Consider the following 23,636-nt stretch of genomic DNA (forward strand, 5'->3'; position numbering starts at 1 on the left):
CAGGCCTTGGGAACTTGTCAGATATTCAGTTTGTAGTCACTTTAGAAAGCCTGAGCAGAGATTCTCTGGGGAATCGCTCCAGTCTCCCCATCTCCCCCCACCCCATGTCACCAGCCAGGAACAAAGCCGCCATAGTCAATTCTCCTAATTTCCCTGCAGCCTGTCGAAAATCCCGTTCTCCTTTTCTCCTTCTCTTCAACAAGTACTTTATGTTGGGATCAGTCAGGTCTGAGTCGCCCACAAAAACCTGAGGCTCTCGCTTCATCGTCTTTCAGCACCAGGTTTGACACTCCCCAGCTCCCTGCCATTCAGACGCCTTCACCGTGCAATTTGTTTCCATTTGTCAAACAGCAGTATCAATCACAAAAGAAAATGCTGGCACAACACAAAGTCTGTAAAAAAATAAATAACCCAACAACATTGTTTCCTAAACCCAAAATGGCCTTCAGTCGCCTACTTATAGGCCAGTGACAAAACAATCTTAAACAATTTACAGCACTTTCACTTGTTACAGATACTTGTTACATTATTCTTCTCCAAAACTGACAATAAAACATCTTTAACTGAATACGGCAGCTGTCCCCAACCTCAAATCAGCACCAGTGTATCACTTCTCTCTTAAAAGTGTGGATGAGCTAGCTGCTGCGGTTTGAATTCATCATTTTATTCACTGCCTCCACATTGTGCTGACTCTTATTTTGCGTTTTATTTCTTTGGGATTAAACTTCATTGTGTGGACAGCCAGGTTTCCCAGACATTTGTTTATTAAAGCTATATCAGCACTATGTTGACAGCACTGCTATTCGCACACCTATTCAGATATGTCCTAAAATGGTGCTATTATTGAGGGACGTAGGGAGGTATCTGGTTAATAATACATATTGTGCAAACTTTGTTGTCACCATTCTTGCGCTGGCTCTTATCAAGGGGAGAGCAGAGAGGATATATGCTGACTCTGATGTAGATAGTGCCATGAGTATTTCTATTGTGGCAGCTGCCATGTGGTGCAGTCCCTGATAGGGTTTCGAATGCTGTCAATGCTGCGTCAGGTGCATTAGCACCTCAGAGACCCGTGATGCTCCAGCTGCCGTGTGCCTACGTCTCCCTGGGCCCTGGCCGCCAGCCTGACACCCGACACAAAGTAATCACAGATCACAGTGTTTAATCACTGAAACAAGCACTCCAGAGGACCCCACTGTCAATATCCCACTCTCTCATTATCTGTTTGGATTGCACATCCACACTGTCAGATAAACAGAGTGGAAAATTAAGATTAAAAATATGGTAATTTCATTTCAGGCAGCAGGCTCCTCTCACTGGCCCATTATGCTATTGATTACCTCTGAATTCAATTTTTCTTTTCAATGTAAACTTTAATCTATTCGCAAGCCAACAATTCAGCTCCCAAGGGGCTATTTGAGAGTAAGTAACCATTTAATATGACGCCGGCTGAAGATTCACTGGCTTTAATGAATTGTGTAAATCACTCAGCTTTTAAAGGAACTGATGTCCCACAGTTCATGACCCAAATACGGGCCTGGTTAAATACCGCCTTTTAGACCGAGCTAAGTGTTTACTGACAAGAATCTGTGAATGTGTAATCACTGGCTTTGCGCTTGTCTGTATGAAGCCAAATTAAACAGCTCTTTTCTAAGAGAGCCGCTAATGACAAAATTACATTTTAAGACTTAATCATCTTATTGCACTACTGACATGTTAAAATAATAGAGTGCAAGGCCGCGCCACTTTACCACTGAAACAGAATTAGAAAATCACTCGACTCAGCACGATAATCACACGGTCGCTTCCTTTAACCGCTTACCAGTTTGTAGCATCGTGTTCAACTCCAGCTGTAACCACTGACCTGAAGCAAACACACCATTCAGGCAGCTGAGTGTGGAATGAGCAACAGCGGGGAGGAAACGCTGGTGAGTCAGTCTCACAATGAAGCAAAATGAAGCGAAACGTTCAAAACAATACTCTTTTATTAAATGAAATTTGAAACAAATCTAGTGTCAGTTACAAGTGAGCATTCCTCGCACTTATTTATGACTTAGAAACTGCAAAGTGCTTGAAATCTTACCTTCCATTTGTGTTACGAGCCGTAGACAAAGATGTAAAAAAATCAAACAGCGCGAATAATTACCAGGATATAAATAATCTCACTCGGTTCCATCCACATAATTACCTGCATAAAAGTGTTACATTCTCAAATAAAGTCGTTAATCAAACAAGCCAGGACAGAAAGTTGAGAGACATCTGGTTCCTTGATATTAGTCAGTATCATTGCCAACTGTTACTGGTCTTTGCTCACTAGAGATGAGGTAGACATAAAACCGATAGAGTCAAAGTGCAGGGAAACCATTCAATTTACAAACAGTGCAATTACTAGGAATCAATCGCGTGATTAAGGCACAATAATTACAGAAAGCATCCGTGTCCCCTCTGAGGTTCTCCTTGGCTTGTCAAGCATTTTTCAAGTAATGAAAAGACTTTATTCCTATAAAACAATGTTTTCCCTAAAAGAACAATTTAAGCCACAGGTAATTTATTGCACACAGAATATTGACACTCTTTTGAGCACCAGTTCCCCACTGTAGATACCCCAGAAGCCAGGACACACCTACATAAATATAGCCGTTTGCAATCAATAAACAGCCATGCAGTAATATGCTGTCAATGGAAGGCACAGCCCACCTCAGGCGTGTGCCTCCTTTCTGTTCCATACCACGGGTCTATGCTAATCAAATGGAGCGCACACTACACTGCACTAGGCCTGAAGACATTTAGGAATATCGGTGTGTCTGCTAAAATACTTGGTCACTGATGGCTAACACGAGGACCACAGCGACACTCCAAACCGTCAAAGGGACGTCTCGAAGATGACGCGGACGTCCTCGTCACGGCGCACGTCAGTCAGCCGCTTTTTGTTCGTGTAAACCTGAAAAGCGGATCAGGGAAGCAGTGTCACAGAACACAAGCACACTGTCCAATCTGAGCTACGATCTGTTAAGGCGCAATTTATGACAGATCCAGTCAGAGCACGGCGAGGGGATTTATCACCCACTGAAGCATACAAAAGTGGCTTATTTAGCCCAGTAAACAACTGTTAGATTAAAGGCAGGAAAATTTTTGGAGATAATTACAGGAATTATTTGTGGAGTTAATTTTCTCTTACGCTGGCTCCTAAGCTGCAAGCCGCTATTTAGAAAAGCCGGATTGCAGTGTTTGCGCCTGCAAAAGGCATGGCTTCTTTATGCCGAGCCGCTCTGACAGCTGAACAATTTCAGCAAGAAAGTTTGTGGAAAAAGAGGCAATGGAAGTGAAAGCTTGGCCATAGCTTGAGATATATGTACTGTCTACTCTGGGATTCTCTTTCAGCACGACAAAGGAGCTAGAGGTTGATATCAGATTATTGAATGTATTTAAACCTTGACTGACAACTATAGAAACTTGACACACAACATGCGGACTATCTCTGTATTTAATAAGTGGTGCTAGACAGTTATGGATGCTGCAGTAATCTGATCAAAGAAGAGCATCCTACAATAAAGAAAGGAAAACGTAAGGGCCCGAACAATGCCACTACCAATCCGCCAGTGTGCAGGGTAAGACGAAACCAAATAATACCACACTGTGCTGAGTCTTTGAAATCAGTATTTTACTCATTTCACTCCTCTGGCTGAGGAGATACAGTTCCGCTGATAAATTTGTGCGAGGGACAGAGAGAAAATGAAATGATGCCTACTTTTTCTTATTTCACAAAGACCTGTTTGAAGTTGCAATATGGTATCTGTAGTCCCAGACAGATGCACATAAAGTGGAATTGAACAATGAATAGCTGGCTCTTATCTGTTCAGTGTCTGAAGGGGAAATACATCACAAATGAATTTCACAGGGAAAAAATATGGACATTCTCTATTACAGTAATCCCCATAGAAAGTTTATCCCAAATCGCGATGAAGTTAAACCCAATATTTCAAAATAGATACAGTGCAAAGAAAGCTGCTTTTCTAGAATCATCGCTAAAATGATCTCAAAATTACATTATGAGAAAAAAGATTATACAGAGACTTTTTCCGATAATATCAGAGGATGTAAATCTACAAAGGGACAATTTCTCTCTTGAAATTAATGTTATGGTGTCGCAATGCTCCAAGTAGACACTTTAAATTAAAATGGTAATCAAGTGTCTTTGCATTGTCAGGGCTACACACATCTTCTGTTGCTTAGCTGTATTATTTTGGAGGTGAGCAATGGAGCCTGGAGTTAAGGGGAGAGTCTGGGATTACTGTGCAACGACTGGGCTCTTATTTAGGGACAGGCTTGTCCTGGGACAAAGGTGGATGTGGTTACCTGTTTGGCTGTGTGCAGGAGCGAGGCAGCCTCGGCTCTGCCTGTCTGTTGGACCATCTGGTAGAAGAGCCCATCCTGGTTCTGGAGCAGCACATATGGCTCATCATACTCCTGGATCATGCCAGCATCCAGAACCTGCAATCACACATACAATGGTGGGTGTGTGTGTGTGTAAGTGTGTGTGTTCCTGTGTCTGTATACTTTACTTTGGGGAAAACTGACATTTCAGCTGTTTCACTGCTGAGTGATGCAAGCAGACAGCGCAAGCTGAATGGGGAAACAGTAGTTCGGTGCACATAGGAACCATCTATTTTATGTGACTCATGCAACAACAAACACGGGTGCCTGTTTCTGCTCGACAACGCCATGCACAATGAGGGTAACCTGTTAGCAGCGTGAAAGTCTGGTGCGCTGACTCTGACAGACAGGAGATCAGGGATTTATCCATGTATTTATCCTAGCGTTTCAGAGGCCTAGGGGTGGTCCTCAGTCAAATCCAACAATCACACCTTTAAGACTCGCTAGAAAATTACCATCATTTCTATGTCATCACATGCCATGTAAACCACACAAAGAATAGTGCCAATTCAGGCAGTTTGGAAAAGACTACAATTATATCACAGACAAATTTTAACAAGCTCGATCCCCTTACAGCGTTAATGAGCAGTTTGTTATCAGTAAAGCCCACTTTCAGGTAGTGTTTAGTATGAAAGGGAGACTTCTGCAGCTGCTGTCATAATCAAAAGTTTAGGAGCAGGCTACCAGGAAATGCAATTCGATTCTTGCAATTTGGACGATTCTTCCGGGTCCCAATTTAATTTTCCCAGAGTGTGTGACAGTCTGGGGGCATTTAACACGAGTGTACGTGTGAAACAGTCCCCTCTCTGTGATATTTGCCTTATTTCAGCAACCCTCTCAGTCACCAAGCGGCCACCGGGCCGTGCCCCGTCCTCCATAGACTCTTAACAAATGCCACCACAAATGGCACTAATTGGCACCTCTGCAGGCAGTAGCAGGAAAGGGCCAAAGATCAAGTGGTGCAAGCGAAGGTTGAATGAAAGGGAATGCTGCGAGTGAGAAATCTGCCCAGCTGTTGCAAAATAAGGTAGCGGAACTGAAAATAAAGGACAGAGGTGTTTAAAAGCTGCTTTTGTTCGGCATACAACAATGAGAATGAATGTGAAGTGCATGTTTTGCAGGGGACCCCAGATTTACTCTACAAATTCTGAAAACACTGAATGCAATATTTACTGTAGCTGGTGAGATAGTACAAGGGGTTGCCAAAGTTTAAGAGGGAATATCACAAAGCTACTTGCAGAGCAATGTTGGAATGAACTCCAGCAGAAGAGTCTCATTTTAAAACCTTCACTAAAGTGCTTTACAATGGAAATTTACTGCTTTCTTACTTACCAGTATTCTGTCACAGTCAATGATAGTGTTTAGCCTGTGAGCAATGGTCAGGACTGTGCACTCTTGAAACTTGTCCCGGATAGTCTGCTGGATGAGTCCATCAGTTCTAAAGAAGCAGGAAACAAAACACCTGAGAACTGAAAAGCTCTCTTCCTATACAGCCTTGGGCAGGGATTTTACGCAGCACAGAACAATGGCTCATCAGCAGAGAAATATGTGCAGCAACAGACAGAAAAAATACAGAATACCACAGGACTTCAGCTTTAAAAAGACAAGTGTGGTATATTTTGTTACATTTTTTTTTTAATTGACTTGATTTGATCTTCACCAGGTGAGATTTAGACTTATAAACCCATATATTTTTATTATGTGTGTTAAACAAAAAAAAATCTATGTTTGCACCGATGCTTTACCAAAATGATTTTAAGAAAAAAGAGAAAAGGTTTTATTCTATGCACTTAAAAATACCCATATTGTGTAGCACCATTGTACAGAAAAACAAGACACATGTGGAAGAGAGCGCTTCCACGCTGATGTATAATAATTTACTTGAGAAGTATAATCTGACCTTGGGTCCACATTAGCAGTGGCCTCATCAATAATGAGGATGCGGGTTTTCCGGAGGATGGCCCTGGCCAGGCACACTAGCTGCCTCTGGCCCACGCTGAAGTTAGAGCCCGACTCCGTCAGCACCGTCTCCAGCTTGCTGGGCAGCTCGTCCACCATGGCCTTCATCTGCACCTGCAGAGAGAGAGAGCTCAGCCCCTACCCTTCATTACTCCTGCATAAAGGCCTCCTGTGGGGATGTCTTTAAAGAGCCATCCAAACACACCCATTAACTGCCTGGCACAATGCAGGGCCAGGTCTACTGATGACCTTGGCCAGTGCTCTCTTGTGGCCAGCCTCTAGCTTTAATCCAGGCCACCAAACCCATTCAGAGACAGGACCAGGAGCTGAAGCCCTTCACTGTGGGGGAAGCCTTCATCCTGGTTGGCCTGACTGCCCAAACACATCTCCCCCAGCACTTTCAATGGTTACCCGTTACAAGCCGCACATTGAGCTGGGCCCCATGGCCCTAATGGGATTTCCCCCCATGACTTGTGGCGAGCAGGGAATCTGAATGGCAGCATTGTACAGGGGGACAGAGGGATCCCCCCCTGGGCTGGCAAGGGAGAATCATTCAGAGCCACGCTGGAGTACCTCTTGGAGTGCATTCCACAGGTCCTCATCTGTGTGCTGCTTGAAAGGGTCCAGATTCTTCCTCATGGTGCCCGTAAAGAGAACTGGGTCCTGTGGATAGATGGATATGGAAAGAGAAGGCCGTGGCCAGTTAAGATAATGACAAGGGGGAAGATGTATGAAAGGGTTAAGACAGGATTTATAGAAGAGTGCTAAGCAATGTGTGAGGGGAAGATGTTCACAAAGGCCTTGCTCCACTCAGGAGCTCTATTCAGTGCTCTAGCCAACTATGCTTCAGTAAGTTGATCTTTTTACTTGGAAAACCACAATGTGCGCATTGGTGCTGGTGGAGAATAGTCGTGCAAGGCTGTCTGAATGTATAATATGACACAAAAGGACTGTCAAGTTAACATTAAAATACAGAATAAGAAACCGTACTAACTAAATGTACAAGCATGTGTGAATAGTTAGGTTATCACATTAGTTGACTACCCTCATGAAAGGACAGCCTCACATCTCAGACAGGTAGGATGTCCAAGATATGTATTTATGGTAAGCCATGCACCTGTATCAAGGTTGAGCCACACAGCCCTCTTTAAGAGGGTAAATAAAGCTCTTTATTACAGTGTAAAGGAAAGAGCCTGTCCATGGGCACTGTTCCAACACGCCACTCTGTTTGTGATGAACTGATAAAAAGGAACAATCCCACATCATCTCATGTCAGGCCATATATAGTGTGCGTTCATAAATCTTGCTCCAATGTTGAAGTGATTTACTCAGTAGAGGGCTCTCCTTGGACAGCATAAAGACCCTCTCGCTCACGGTACACCCCTGCTGCAGATAAGGTTTTTACATTGCATTTATGTCCACAGTGTTTGATCCGTGAGCAAAATAAGCAAGGTACTTAAATCGTTATAATGACTGTTTAAAGAAAAAAACAAGTTAATAATAATACAAGGCTGTTGAGTCTGCCACAGTTTGAGGTTGCACAGAGCAGCGACTGTCCATAACAAAAAGTGATGCTTCCATTGTATCCGCATCACAGTCAGAGGAACGCGATAACTCCAGCTTAGTCAAGATATGCATCTGACCTCGAATCAAGATACGATACGTTCATCTGGCAACTGTGAGATTAGACTAGGAGCAAAAGTAAAGCACACATTGAGTCTAAAAAGCTTAAAGGTTACAGAACTATTAATATATCCACACCTTTACATCTGTTCTCTTACAGGTCACCTTTATAACAAAAGAAAATGAAGCATACATTTGGGTGTGGAAGCACAGCAAAAATTAAAAAGTCATGTCTCAACAAGCCGCCATATAGGTCAGAAAGTGCAGGGCTAACTGCTCAATTTCAATCCAGAGAAAGTAAAGCTTTCAGGGTCTCATCCCTGCTACCTGTGCCTTGGAAAATGTTCCACCTCTTTACTTCCAATAAGCTTTTCCCTCTGTCACCAAAACACCACCTTGTCATTAAGCCAGCTGAAGTCCCAATTCAAACTAGTTCTGTGACACACTTTAATTGACGATTCAATGTTAGGTCGGAAAAACTGCTTTCAAGCACAGTTTTCTATACACCGATTATGTGCTCCACCAATTCTAAGCCCTCTGTTTGCCACAGAATTCATTTTTTTTCTCCTAAGTCATTCCTGAGAATTCAATAGAAACTGAAATGGATCCCTTTTTAATGCCATATGCTAATACAAGCTTATCATAATCAAATCTGTGGGCATCAAATAATGAAACTCCTCAGCGGCAATGTATAGTTTACATATCAAACTCAAAATTCCAAATGAAAAGTACGACAACCAGCAATTTATGTCAAAAAATTTTTTCCAAGTGAAAGGTTGACTGCATATCATTTCATCGACGTCTAGCGGGAGAATAAAAAAAGGCTTTCAGATGAATTTGTGTAAATCCAAGAGTCTTCGCTCCATATATAAGTTTGTAATACTAACAACAGACTACAGAGAAACTCTACTCTCCCGAGTGCTGCCTACATAATGAAAATGCCATCCAGCATGTGATACAGATGAGATGAGCGTGCAGTTAAAGTTTTGACTCGTAACCTGCCACTTTGTAGCAGTCTCTCCCTCTAGGAGATGCAGAAAGAGTAAACAAAATCCCATCAAACATACATCACATCCATCGCAAACTAGTTTGGACTAAGAAGTGAAACTTTATCTGAAGTAGTAGCAATGCCAGAAACCTATCAAATCCACAGAAAAGCATTAATGAAACTGTTTTTGGGCATCTTGGCTGCACCCTAGAAATGTTTAAGACTTGAGCTAAGTGACGGTGTACAAGGGGACTCTGACTGTGAGGATGGGGGAGACTTCTTCTAAGCAGCTTTCCCATGTTTGGGGGGTAGAGGGCTAATCCTCTGTCAGGGATGGGGAACTGCTCTCTTCACAGTATAGGCCGTGGGAGTCTTCTCCCCTCCCTCCTCTCTGCTGACACTCACCCGCAGGCTGGCATTTTCTTAATGCCGTATCAGTTTCAACAAGCGGAAATAAAGTTAAACTGTCTCAAGGCATCCGTTTGTCTCACTTTCAGAAATCCCCTGAGTGACGACTGTAATTCTCCTCACTTGTTTTAGCTTTTTTTAAAAGCCAAGCGTCTAACAAGGGCAAAAGCATCCAGGCTTCTGTTACCGTCGTGCAGCTGACATTTCTGCCATTACTCAATCATGAGGAATCATGGGACCTTGGAGAAGGTGTCAAAGCAAAGCTGCTTTAGAACGAAAAGGTTAAACATGGTAGTAATTAATATATTATATTATAAGTAATATCTTTCTAACCTAGACTCACTGCAGATGATTATTGGTTACTGTGTTTAGTTACAAAACACAACTGCTGATACTGAAATTAAAGAAACGCACCTGTGGGATGATAGACATTTTCTGTCGCAGTGTGTGAAGACCAATCTCAGACGTCAGAAATCCATCAATCGTTATTCTTCCCTCAGGTTCTGCCAGCCGGAACAAGGCAGAGATCAGGGAGCTTTTACCAGCACCAGTGCGTCCAACAATGCCAACCTACAGTGGAAAGAGCTAGTATGTTATATCTGTAAAGTCTTAGTAAATGCCCAAAAAAAACCCCATAAATAAATAAAATAGTGCTTATTATTTTGTCAGTAAGAGACCCAGTTGCCTGGCAAACTACAATATAAACCTTTGTACAATACTGGCATAAAAACTAAGGGAAGATTCTCTGTCCTATAATATTTATGTATGAAATTGTTTGTGTTTTACTAGACAGTCAAAATACTAAAAAGAAATGGTGGGCAATGGAGAAAATCCTTCTGTAAGCCTCTCTAACCCTCATAATCAAGATTTAAAGCTAAAAATATTTCCTTTAATCAAATCAAGTCATTTATATCTTAATCATATTTAAGTGCTTTAGCGTAATGCCACGTATAAATTCATTTGTAGCATTTGTGTTAGGGACAATTAACGTGTTTATAATTCAATTTAGCTATTTTTAAGTGTGCTATATTTATTTAGATCTGTGCTTATCTCATAAACACCAATGTGGGTGGGTTAGAAAAGTGTAGTTACTCATTTTAACCAACTGTAAAAGGTGACATAAATGGGGCTCTATAGTTTTGTGGCTCTTCTAAAAGTCACCCCATCAGAGTCAGCGTATCAAATCTATCAAATCTCATTGAACACACCTAATAAATTGGCCGAGTCAAAATTACCACTCACTCATACTTGTTTATGTCCAGTCCCCCAAACCCCTGACAGGCCATCACCCTCCTCCCCCTCCCTTTCTCCCTCCTCCCCACACCTGAAATTCACTGAGGAGATGATGGAGCGGGTCAATGCTGGGCTCAGATCTACCCCCCGTCCCAATCCCTTTTTGTCCCTCATAAACCCCCCACCAGAGCGGCCAAAGGTTCGCCATCGAGCCCCACCCTCAACAGAGCAATCGAAGTCACATTGCCCAGCCTCGCCCCCCTTAGTTCCTCTTCATGCCCTGTCTCCGCAGTCTGATGCGTGATGTGTGAAGGGTCCGGGCTGTGAGGATTATGGCAGTGATGACTTTTCCCAGGAGAAGCTGGGACCCTGTTTACTAGAAGGTTTTAAAATTTCTGTACTTTTAGGTGACAGGAGACATGTGGCCTGGTCAAAACACAGAGAGCTGCACTCTAAAAGATCTTTAAACATAGTAAACATACCTTGTGTGCCACAGACTGCTCCCAAACACGAGGGGACAAGTAATACCTCTAAAACACTTAAGTTGGCTTTATTAAACATTAGATCTCTAGCTGGGAAAACATTTTTAATTAATGATTTAATCACTGAGCACAGCCTTGATTTTATGTTTTTAACTGAAACTTGGTTGGACCAAAGTAACAGTAACAGTGGAGCTGTTCTCATCGAGACGACCCCTCCTAACTACAGTTTTATCAGTGAGGTCAGGGCGAGCAGGAGAGGAGGAGGGGTTGCTGTCTTATTTAATGAATCATTTCAATGTAAGCAGCTATCTCCTGGAAGTCTTCAGTCTTTTGAATATGTGGCTTTACAGCTGAAGGCCCCATCCAAAGTTGTGTTTCTTAATGTTTACAGGCCTCCCAAATACTGCACAGACTTTTTTAATGACCTCAGTGAACTGCTGTCTGTGATCTGTGTTGATTTTGACTGTGTAATTATTGCTGGGGATTTTAACATTCATGTGGACAACCCTCAGGACAAAGGGACTAAAGACCTGAGTAACACTCTGGGCAACTTTGGGCTGACTCAGCATGTAACAGAGGCCACACATAATAGAGGACACACTCTTGACCTACTGATCTCCAAAGGCCTGAGCATTTCAAAGGTTACTGTGTCTGATGTGGGCCTGTCTGATCATTACTGTGTTTTCTTTGAAAGTAAAATCTCAGCCCACACAAATATATCAACAACAGTGATCACAAAACGGTGTATAACTGAACACAGTAGTGCAATTTTTAACCAGGTCTTCCCATTAACACCTGACCTGTCCAGAGGGTCAGTCAATGAGCTCGTCAATAGCTTCAATGCTAAAATGTTAAATGTAATGGATACAATTGCTCCCATTAAGGTGAAGGTTATCTCTGGATGGAAAAAGTCTCCATGGAGAAACTCCACACTGGTGAAAAATGAAAAAAGAGAGTGTAGGAAAGCTGAGCGCAGATGGAGAAAAACAAACCTCCAGGTTCATTATGACATTTATAAAGAGAAACTTCACAATTATAATTTACAACTGAGGAATGCAAGGAAGTCCTACTTCTCTGACATCATCACTAAAAACAGTCATAATGCTCGGGTCTTATTTTCTACAGTTGACAGGCTAACAAACCCTCCTGTGTCAGTGGCAGCTGAACTTCATTCGACCATGGCCTGCAATGACTTTGCCAAATTCTTCACTGAAAAAATCCAAAAAAATTAGACAAGCAATTGGTACATCAACAGCAGATCCAGGATATGTACTGTGTCCACCAAAAAACTGTTTAAACACCATGAAACAGTTTGACCCTATTAACAGCAAAGACCTGGAGGACATCTTAGGTCAACTGAACTCCTCCTCCTGCTGTTTAGATGTCCTGCCAACAAGTTTTTTCAAAAAGGTCTCAAAGACTTTAGAGTCAGACCTGTTACAGATCGTCAACTTTTCTTTATTATCAGGTGTGTTTCCAGAATCACTAAAAACTGCTGTAATCAAACCTATACTGAAAAAGGACAATCTTGACAAGACACAAATGAACAACTACAGGCCGATCTCAAATCTCCCGTTTTTAAGTAAGATCATTGAAAAAGCAGTTTCTCAACAGCTCAGTTACTTCTTAAAACAGAATAATTGCTACGATGCCTTCCAGTCAGGTTTTAGACAGAACCACAGCACTGAAACTGCTCTGACCAAAGTGTTTAATGACATATGTCTGAATACAGACAGTGGAAAAATGTCAGTCCTAGTTTTACTGGATCTCAGTGCAGCATTTGATACAGTTGACCACAACATATTACTCAAACGACTGGAGAACTGGACAGGTCTTTCAGGAACTGTACTAAACTGGTTCAAAACATACGTAGAAAACAGGAAATACTTTGTATCAATAGGTAACTTCACATCTGAGCAGACAAGTATCACATGTGGAGTTCCCCAAGGTTCCATCTTGGGACCCCTTCTGTTTAACATTTACATGCTCCCACTGGCACAGATTATAAACAACAACAAAATAAACTATCACAGCTATGCAGATGACACACAAATATATATCACAATGTCACCAGGAGACCGAGGCCCTGTACAGGCTCTTGGTAAATGCATTGAGGAAATCAATGACTGGTTGTGCCACAATTTTCTCCAGCTAAACAAAAACAAAACTGAGGTAATAGTCTTTGGCGCCAAAGAAAAACGATTACAGGTCACCAGAGAACTTCAATCTATACATCTAAAAACCACAAACCAGGCGAGAAATTTGGGTGTAGTGATGGATGCAGACCTAAACTTAGAAAAACACATTAAGACAATAACAAAGTCAGCTTACTATCACCTCAAGAATATATCAAGGATAAAAGATCTGATTTCTCAACAGGACCTGGAAAAACTAGTCCATGCATTCATCTTTAGTAGGCTTGATTACTGTAACAGCATCTTTACAGGTCTACCTAAAAAATCAGTCAGACAACTACAGCTCATTCAGAACTCTGCTGCTCGAGTCCTCACTAAGACCAAAAAAGTGGACCACATCAGTCCAGCTCTGAGGTCCTTACACTGGCTGCCTGTCCGTCAGAGGATAGACTTTAAAGTTCTGATGCTGGCCTATAAAGCTCTGAATGGTTTAGGACCAAAATACATCAATGACCTCCTGACCCAGTATGAACCATCCAGATCCCTCAGGTCATCTGGATCCGGTCTTTTATCAGTTCCCAGAGTCAGAACCAGACACGGAGAAGCTGCATTCAGCTTTTATGCTCCTTATATCTGGAACAAACTCCCAGAAAGCCTCAGATCAGCTGAAACACTCAGTTTATTTAAATCCAGGTTGAAGACTCACCTGTTCTCAGCTGCATTTGAATAAAGCACCAAATCCACACTTTAAGCTTAAATTTCAAAACTTACATTTAACTACTGATTTTATCTACTGTTCTGATTTTATCTGTTTTGATTTTATATACTGTTGTTTGTTTGTTTGTCTGTTTGTTAATTAGTTAGTTAGTTTATTTGCTTGTTTTAATCAATTTTAAATCATGCTTTTTATTTGTTCTTGTTTCTAATGTCTCTGTAAAGCACTTTGAATCACCTTGTTGTTGAATTGTGCTATACAAATAAACTTGCCTTGCCTTGCCTTGCCTTGCCTATGTGCTCTATGGTACTACCCCAGGGTATGGTAACCTGCAGGCCATCACCCGATACTTTCTTTAAAGCACAAGGTCATACCATCCGCAGGTATCTGCTAATGCTGTACATATGTGTGATGGTAGTTAACACATAAAATGACAGTATAATATAGGTGTTTCCAGTATTTTACCAGACTTGGGATACCAAAGAACAAAAACTCATGCTGTGGGCTGAATCCAATGAACAGGAATCTTATTAGCATTGCACCGATTGCTCTGCTGAACTAGTGTCATACCATTTAGGTTTGTTATATGCTGTTGCATAGCCATTGGGCATGTGGATACAGAAAGATAAGTGGTTAGGCTGACAGGTAATAGAGAAGTAATGATATGCTTACTCTCTCATGCTACATCCATACTCTCATAGGAGCTATTAGAGTAACTCACATTCCGATTTTTAAAACACATAGGCCCTCCTACATGTGACAATTAAGCCCCACCCCCAGTACTTATACAGTAAGTGCCTACATGGACATTTAAAAAATTACCAAGTGCTTGTATGAGACTGAATCTGAAATCATGTCTCTGCATTCATCTGCTTTAACCTACATAAGAAGAATTCCACACTACATGAATGTAAATACACACCACAAAGTGAAAGGATCTTATACTGTAGATGGTAGGTGCAGGTGAAAGGGTGTCAGGGGAACTGTCAGGATGCACAAAGCCTTTTACCCCCAAGGCATGCGGTAGAGATCCCTCCCATGGGCTGTCAGAGCCAGGGCCTCTGCACTTATCAACCCATCCATTGTGAAATCAGCCGCCCTGGCCAACCGTAGCCATGCAAAATACACCCCCTGCATTAAACACAATTTCAATCATCCTCAACCATCTCCCTCAGCCTTCCCCTCTCTCGCTCTTCCTTCACCCCTCTTCCTCGGCCTCTCCTCTCTCTTATAGTGAATAAACAGTTGTCACCGTCAGGTAGCTCAAAATGCAAATTGGAGACAAATGGATCCACTTGAACAGTCTTAATTACATGATATGTATTCCATGAATCACAAATGGTATAGTCCTGAAGATTCAGAAGCACAATGCGGTGTCCCTTTAATAATTGATTTGAGAATAATGCCACATAAAAAAAGAATCACACCACACCTACTACACTAGCTGCATATCAACCTTAGTCATGGGCTATGCACTCCAGTAAGCATGCACAGGTGGGAATAAAGACAAGGACCTTTTCTCTAGATTTGAAGACAAGACTCAGGTTCTTCAGGACCAAAGGCTCACTGGCACTGTAAGAGAAGTTGACTCTGTCAAAAGTGATGCAGCCTGCTTTGGGCCAATCGCTCGGTGGCTGTTTGTCTGTCTCCCATGATGCCTCACTCTCCAGCTCTGCATACTCAACCACTCTCTCCACTGATGTCATCTGCAAAAATAAAGCATATAGTAGGCACTTCCTTAAAATAATTTTTCCTCTTTTAACTATTTTATGAATAAATAAATAAGCTGCTCCTATATAACTTCATGTAACAGAAAATCCCTATAATACAATTTAATAGATTCTTTAAATTGACCCAGACTGGATATAACAAACCTAAAGTGACAATCGTTCTACCTGCATTTTTTTTCTTATGGCCAGCAGTGGCTATTTATCTGGTTTAATAAATCAGTTAAAATCTGTATCTGTGACCACAGTGAACACTATGCTGATGAGTTTATGGCCTCAGTCTCTAGTTTCAAGCCTAATTTAATACATCGTGTTAATTTAGCAAATTATGGTCACATTTGGACTCAAATGGAAGTTAACCAACCATCGAACCCTTGTTCATCACGTGTTCTCACCATGTTCTCAATTTCTGCACTCTGTCTGACGCCCCACTGGAACATGCCTGTGAGCGTAACTGCATAAGACAGAGCCAGACCCACTGCACCTGGTTCCAGTCCTGTATTATCAAAGAAGTAAACATGCAGTCACACATCCACGAGTCCTTCCTCTTGCTTCTGCTAATAATGTCTCTTAGCATGCACAGAGTCAAAACCCATACAGTACCATCCCTGAGGTAAAGACAGCCAAAAGCAGTAATGGTGACAAAAACTGAGCAAATTCCATCGAGTCGCACGGCAAACCAGCGGGAGGTAGTCAGGAATAAGAACCAGGCCTCTGTTAACAAAGACAGATTCCACATGTTGCATATGAGGAAATACTTCTTAATACAGTCTGAATATCATGAATGGCTTTAGATGAGACTGATAATGGAGCTCATTAGATGTTGATGTCTTGCATATTTGACCTTATAACACAAATATGTCTTTTTTGTCTCACCTGAGTGAAGATCTTGATACTCATCAAACATTTGCTGGAACCTCTGCTGAACCTTGAAGGCGCGGATGGTGCTCAAGCCTTGAAGAGAGGAGGAAAGGTGGGAGAAAACAGGACTCCGAGCTATGGGAAATATACAAGGCAAAAAACCAGCTTAGCGAGGCATTTAACATTTTTAAGAGTTTTGACCAGATTTCTAAATACAATTATAGTGTCAGGGTACATTTAATACTAATAGTCTGAACTGTTCGGTTTTATTTTGCAGCGTATCAGTATGAGAAGTGAAAAATATGAATGTGTACTCTGTTATACTAACAATAATACAGGTGATGCCCCTGATTTTTAGCGTGATTTAAGGAAAGGTCGCCATTTAGCCGTCTTTTGTTTCAACTCATTAGACTTACAAACTCCTTAACAAAACCTAAATGCCTCCTTGAAGGATTCAAACAAAGCATTTGTTCTAAAAGATGATGCCACTTGTTAGTCAATGTGCATTTTGGCTCTCAGCTTTGAATGAAATAAAGGAACTAAAGCTTGATGTGGCCTAGTCATGACCACTTGACATTTTTTCCTATTATATGTGAAGTCATGAACTCTCATCTTTTGAGGAAACTGCGTGTGACCAAGGCATAGGCCACTGCCATCTTTAGCCTTTATGCTAATGATCTCTGCCTTTTTCAATAGCCTATTAGCATTCCTGTAGTCTGTGCTTTTATTTCTTCCCAATCCCACACCACAAAAAATAAATAAAAAATTACTGGTAGATTCTAGACGCTTGATGTCCCTGGAGGTCTGCAAGAAGTAGCATCGCAGAAACAGGAAGACAACAAGAAGAGGAACAACAGGAATAAGAATCCAGGGGATGATGACAGCAGCTACTGCAATCACTCCGATGACTTGCAGAAATACCTGGGAGAAAAGGAGAGGAGTAAGCACAGTAATAACTCAACAGCATCAGCGTCAAAAGCTCTGCTTCTGTTGTGTGGGCTACCGATGGGGCAGTGAGGCTTATTTGTTAGGGCTGAACAAGAAAAACCTTTCAGCTATATTTGTGTGAGACCATCTCAGGCACATAGTAAGGTAACAGCAGGTTGTGGGACTGAGCTTAAGTGACTCACAGTGTGAAAAGAAAACGATCGCAGCGCTAATTCTCACTTAGTAGCAGGTGAGAATTTACCACTTGGCCACTGCAGCTCATATCCCTGGCTCTCTAGGGTTTTCCCTTCAACACTTCTGGCCTGTAAGCCTCCCTGGCAGAGCAGCCAGCCAACGGGCATGGCCACAGTGACTGGCAGAGAGCTCTGGGAACCACACTGTGGGTGTCTGATACATCACACTCAAACCACACAGCCCTCAACAACACAGTGACTCATCACCCGTGTTAATGGCTCTGTGACACATCTAGACCAGGATACCAGAGCTGCCTAAACAGGATTGCAGGCAATGAGTCTGACGGTTATCAGAGCACCTACACCTGCATAACGTTTAGAAATAACCACCTCATAAAGACTCATTATGACTATTAATCTTAAAGATAAAATAATCTTACCTCAGCCTATATTGATGGTAATTATCAGGCACTCAAGTATCATGTGAGGTGGCATATAAAGTTTTATTATAGAGATATTAAAATTGACATCACACAATGACTCAACAATCTGAATAAGAAAACATAAATGTAAATAATATTACCTTTGATACTAATACATAATAATTGCTGATTGATATATTTAAGTTAAAGTGAGCTAGCAAGGGTCGTTGCCATCAGTTACTTTAATACTGATACTTTTATTAAAGATCGTATTAAACACCAGTTGAGAAAAAAAAGAAACTACTTTTGAGGAAAGGGTGCTGCCATAAAAAAAGAACAGCTCACATTTTTAAGATTTTTGTTATGTTCACTTTATTTAGAAAATTATATTACATTTCAAAAGGGAAATGTAATCTACTTCAATTACATTTTTTTTACATTAAAAGTGTTGGGATATATTTACCTTGATACAACACTCAAAATAAATTTGTCTGTCTCATTGTTTCTTCAATCACCATCAAGTAAACTTGAAGTGAGCCACCAAACTTGGCACTGTGCCGGTACATCTTAAGGTTCTCATCTATGTTGCATATGATGTATTCAGGTTACCTAGCAACCAGCTAGCAAAGGGTTAAAGTTTTGGTGTAATTTTTCTTTTGCAATGACAAGTTCTAATTTGTATCAGTAAATCTTAATTTATACATTATATATAAATATGCCATCAGGTTGCCTGGCAACCACCTAGCAATCGGCTACCATGACACCAGAAAAGCATAGTATTGATTTAATTTTGTGGCCAACAGCATAAACACAGCAAAACAATACTGTAGCACAGACATGTAGTAGTAAAACATAATACATTACTAAAGATTTAAGAAAACACAGTTTTTGGTTTGTTTCCTTACTTTTTATTTGTTAAGCATTTTCACCAAGGAGAAGTAATGTCTCCTCTTTTAATTCCGAGTACTTTTTTTCTATAATACTTTTTTTTTTTTTAAATAATCCTGCACTTTTTATTTAACAAGGGCACATGACTTCTGTTAATAATGTCTCTTGTTTACCATTGTGGTCTTAATAATTTCCTTTACTTGAAGTACAGTGGGGCAAAAAAGTATTTAGTCAGCCACCGATTGTGCAAGTTCCCCCACCTAAAATGATGACAGAGGTCAGTAATTTGCACCAGAGGTACACTTCAACTGTGAGAGACAGAATGTGAAAAATAAATCCATGAATCCACATGGTAGGATTTGTAAAGAATTTATTCGTAAATCAGGGTGGAAAATAAGTATTTGGTCAATAACAAAAATACAACTCAATACTTTGTAACATAACCTTTGTTGGCAATAACAGAGCTCAAACGTTTACTATAGGTCTTTACCAGGTTTGCATACGCAGTAGCTGGTATTTTGGCCCATTCCTCCATGCAGATCTTCTCGAGAGCAGTGATGTTCTGGGGTTGTCGCCGAGCAACACGGACTTTCAACTCCCGCCACAGATTTTCTATGGGGTTGAGGTCTGGAGACTGGCTAGGCCACTCCAGGACTTTCAAATGCTTCTTACGGAGCCACTCCTTTGTTGCCCGGGCGGTGTGTTTTGGATCATTGTCATGTTGGAAGACCCAGCCTCGTTTCATCTTCAAAGTTCTCACTGATGGAAGGAGGTTTTGGCTCAAAATCTCACGATACATGGCCCCATTCATTCTGTCCTTAACACGGATCAGTCGTCCTGTCCCCTTGGCAGAAAAACAGCCCCATAGCATGATGTTTCCACCCCCATGCTTCACAGTAGGTATGGTGTTCTTGGGATGCAACTCAGTATTCTTCTTCCTCCAAACACGACGAGTTGAGTTTATACCAAAAAGTTCTACTTTGGTTTCATCTGACCACATGACATTCTCCCAATCCTCTGCTGTATCATCCATGTGCTCTCTGGCAAACTTCAGACGGGCCTGGACATGCACTGGCTTCAGCAGCGGAACACGTCTGGCACTGCGGGATTTGATTCCCTGCCGTTGTAGTGTGTTACTGATGGTGACCTTTGTTACTTTGGTCCCAGCTCTCTGCAGGTCATTCACCAGGTCCCCCCGTGTGGTTCTGGGATCTTTGCTCACCGTTCTCATGATCATTTTGACCCCACGGGATGAGATCTTGCGTGGAGCCCCAGATCGAGGGAGATTATCAGTGGTCTTGTATGTCTTCCATTTTCTGATGATTGCTCCCACAGTTGATTTTTTCACACCAAGCTGCTTGCCTATTGTAGATTCACTCTTCCCAGTCTGGTGCAGGTCTACAATACTTTTCCTGGTGTCCTTCGAAAGCTCTTTGGTCTTGGCCATGGCGGAGTTTGGAGTCTGACTGTTTGAGGCTGTGGACAGGTGTCTTTTATACAGATGATGAGTTCAAACAGGTGCCATTCATACAGGTAACGAGTGGGGGACAGAAAAGCTTCTTACAGAAGACGTTACAGGTCTGTGAGAGCCAGAGATTTTCCTTGTTTGAGGTGACCAAATACTTATTTTCCACCCTGATTTACGAATAAATTCTTTACAAATCCTACCATGTGGATTCATGGATTTTTTTTTCACATTCTGTCTCTCACAGTTGAAGTGTACCTCTGGTGCAAATTACTGACCTCTGTCATCATTTAAGTGGGGGAACTTGCACAATCGGTGGCTGACTAAATACTTTTTTGCCCCACTGTATATCAACATTTCTTCCAGCCATTAATGTGGGTTGGAAGAACACTTCCTAACCGAAAGGCATACGTTGTGTTCGACTGAAACCTCACACCCTGAAATTAGATACATCCAAAAAGATGAATCCTAAAACGTGGAGATTAGGATCATACTGTTACCTTCAGTGGACTCAGACTAGCCCAGAGAGATGAAAATTTAATTTAGCACCTTAATTACGGATGTTATCTGCTACTTAAGCACACATTTAAGCATGATCACTTTCAGTGTAGTTTTATGATGAAAAGCCAGTCAATTCCATTTGCAGTTCAGATAAGAGGGAATTACTAGTCTAACCATTGCAGTAGTGGAGCCCACACAATCAAACAGTGAGTCGAAGCTACTGAGCACAACTGATCCCAAGAATTTCACAGTACATAAGTTTCAATCTTAGCCTTGATGGAAGGCTACCAGACTGCAAAGTGAGATGGTGGCACACAGGCCATTACCGCGTGTTATCCAGCCTTCCCTTGCGGGGATCAAATATTAACTGAACAAATGTCTTATCACCTACACTGTTTTTCTTTCACTACCCAGTTGATGACTGGTGACACAGTGACACTGCTCATTCACATTTTGCTGGTTGGTTAATCTGAATTCTAATTGGGCCCATTTCAGCAGTGGCCACAAACGTCTGAGCCAGGCTGGCTTTATCTAACAGTGGGGTCATCTAAGGGGACCGTAGGAGGAACAGGAACCATTAGATACAAGCCTTGCCTCCTCCTGCTCCCCAGGGCCCGCTGTCGCCAAGGCCCTGTTTGATGTGATCCATTTGCGTGGTTTGGCGCTTATCGTGTCAGGATCGGGGACACCGTGGCCCCCACCCACACTACACACAGATGACTCTGATAAGTGAGCCTACAAGTATACACCTCACCCCCTCAGACCACATCCATATCTCCTATGAAACCACACAGGAACAGAAAACTCCCAAAGCCACATCCCGCTGCACATAAAAGTGGATAAAAGGATGAAAGGTTTTGTATACAAACTGTTTAAATAAAGAATTAGCTCTAATAGCTCTTTAGCGAGAAAAGAAAGCTACCGCACGCATGCGATTCAGTCATTCAGGCAAACTGGGCGCACTGCTGTGTCCAAAGACCATTCAGATCTCTGCTGACCCTAATTGCTTTATTTTCTCAATTATTCTATCAGCTCTTTGATGTCCAAATAAATGTAGAAAATTGGAGTTAATTGCTATATTTGTGTTCGGCAATGATAGCGACTGTTGTTCACCAGCTGAAAATAAACACTTCGCTTTAATTAAACATCCCTCCGGACAGACGGAATCATTATGCTTTTTACAACTCCCTTTTTCATCCTCCCTTTATTTACTGACAGTGTGCAATATTTGCCACTGGGAAAGAAGTGCAAACAAAACAGGAAATGAGGGGTGAGCGTGGTAAAGAAAAATTCTCAAAAGAAGTCCTCTGTCATCGTTGGAATTTTTTCTTCTTTTTTTTTTTTAAACTCCACACTTTTTCTGTGACTGAGCAGCACAATAAGTTGCAAGGGTCAGTGGTACTGAAACAAAACAGGGCCGTTCCACTTGGGCTCTGGAACAATACAAGTGACCCAATCCATTCTACTCTGTGTTTGGGCTTTATTTTAGCATTAAATGCCCAGATGCTGTGGCTTTTCTTTGGGTGAAATGACTGTGGACACCTCCTTCACATTTTCCCTTTCTGGGCCATTTTCACTTCATAAAGCTGCAGTCAATGTGTTTTGTGTGTGGTGAGGAAGGTCTGACACATACTGTGGTGGTCTCAGACGCTGTCTACATTGGTGGCTCAAGTAGTCCTAGGATTAGGCCTTTGTGTGCTGTGAAAAGGTAAAAGAAGTCACTTATTTGGGCTCAGTCAAGCTGCTGATTTCCAACCCCATTTTGGAAATAAGAGAAAGGCTTTGAAATGTGGTCTCCCCTCACTCTCTACTATAAATCACTAGTGTCCAGCAAATTCATTCAGCCTTTTTTTTTCCCTCCTGAAAACAACACACACACACAAAAAACAACAATTCAGAAATACAAAAGTCAGCCTAGAATTCATTGTCCTCGTCATTCTGACGTGAGGTGAGATTCAAGATTAGATTGGGACTTTGTTGTGTCAGTTCCCAGGCTCAAAGGGCCCTGGGTCTGGCCTGCATTCTGAGTCAGACCAGCTGAGGTGCTGGACCACAGCATCATGGGAGACCACACATACTCACACGGGAAGCTTTTGCTGGCCGGTGCTCGCCATCAAATGACCATGTGTGGTATTGCTGAGTGGCCAGTTAAGCGCACACAAATACACACGCAGGGTCACATGATGATGTTTTCCTCTGTTTCGCTTTATTTTTCAGGGAGACAAGCATAGGTCAGTGATCCTAAGGCCACCGCTCACCTTTCTGTGTCACAAAGGCACTGTCATAAAAACAATGCTCAAAGAGGGTTAATGGCACAGCCTATATATGTTTCCACTGGACCATCTTCTGTGTTTCTCAGGCTAACCTGTGTAATGCCTGGAGCCAGTGCAGTCTTTAGTCGCCAGCGTGGTAAAGAAGCAGAGAAAGCCAGGTGAAATCCCATCCTACAGCGTCCACGATTACGTCAGCAGTTCTCATATCCCACAAAGCCACTAAAGAGGCCTGATACACAATGTGCCACAATATAGAGACTCACACAACGATCCACCCGCCAGTGTTTCTTTAGACAATAGCTGTCTTTTCTCTGCACTTGTGTGCGTGTTCAGCCCTTCAGTGCTTGGTTTGTCTCTGTTTCTTTTTTTGCTCTTTCTCACACGCACACAAAAGGGTTTAT

At 41.9% G+C, this 23,636-nt stretch overlaps 1 protein-coding gene across 4 annotated transcripts in view; it reads right to left on the bottom strand.

Moving 5' to 3' along the window:
* Nucleotides 1–1,967: 1,967 nt before the first annotated feature.
* Nucleotides 1,968–23,636, bottom strand: part of LOC113007538 (ATP-binding cassette sub-family C member 4-like) — a 39,058-nt gene continuing 17,389 nt past the window's right edge. Inside the window, exons 21-31 of one of the 4 annotated variants that reach the window (XM_080290551.1) lie at nt 17,336–17,369; nt 16,581–16,658; nt 16,308–16,418; nt 16,100–16,200; nt 15,492–15,683; nt 9,827–9,982; nt 6,967–7,056; nt 6,335–6,507; nt 5,767–5,872; nt 4,357–4,491; nt 1,968–2,941 (exon numbers count right to left, since the gene is read on the bottom strand). In XM_080290551.1, coding sequence (XP_080146677.1) covers nt 2,864–2,941; nt 4,357–4,491; nt 5,767–5,872; nt 6,335–6,507; nt 6,967–7,056; nt 9,827–9,982; nt 15,492–15,683; nt 16,100–16,200; nt 16,308–16,418; nt 16,581–16,658; nt 17,336–17,369 — 1,254 coding nt within the window. In that variant the 3' untranslated portion in view covers nt 1,968–2,863. Of the gene's footprint in view, nt 2,942–4,356; nt 4,492–5,766; nt 5,873–6,334; nt 6,508–6,966; nt 7,057–9,826; nt 9,983–15,491; nt 15,684–16,099; nt 16,201–16,307; nt 16,419–16,580; nt 16,701–17,335; nt 17,487–23,636 lie in introns of all 4 variants that reach the window. The other 3 variants (XM_080290550.1, XM_080290549.1, XM_080290548.1) reach the window with 3 other exon arrangements.

This window comes from Astatotilapia calliptera, chromosome 16, assembly GCF_964374335.1.
Source record: "Astatotilapia calliptera chromosome 16, fAstCal68.1, whole genome shotgun sequence".
Taxonomy (NCBI): domain Eukaryota; kingdom Metazoa; phylum Chordata; class Actinopteri; order Cichliformes; family Cichlidae; genus Astatotilapia; species Astatotilapia calliptera.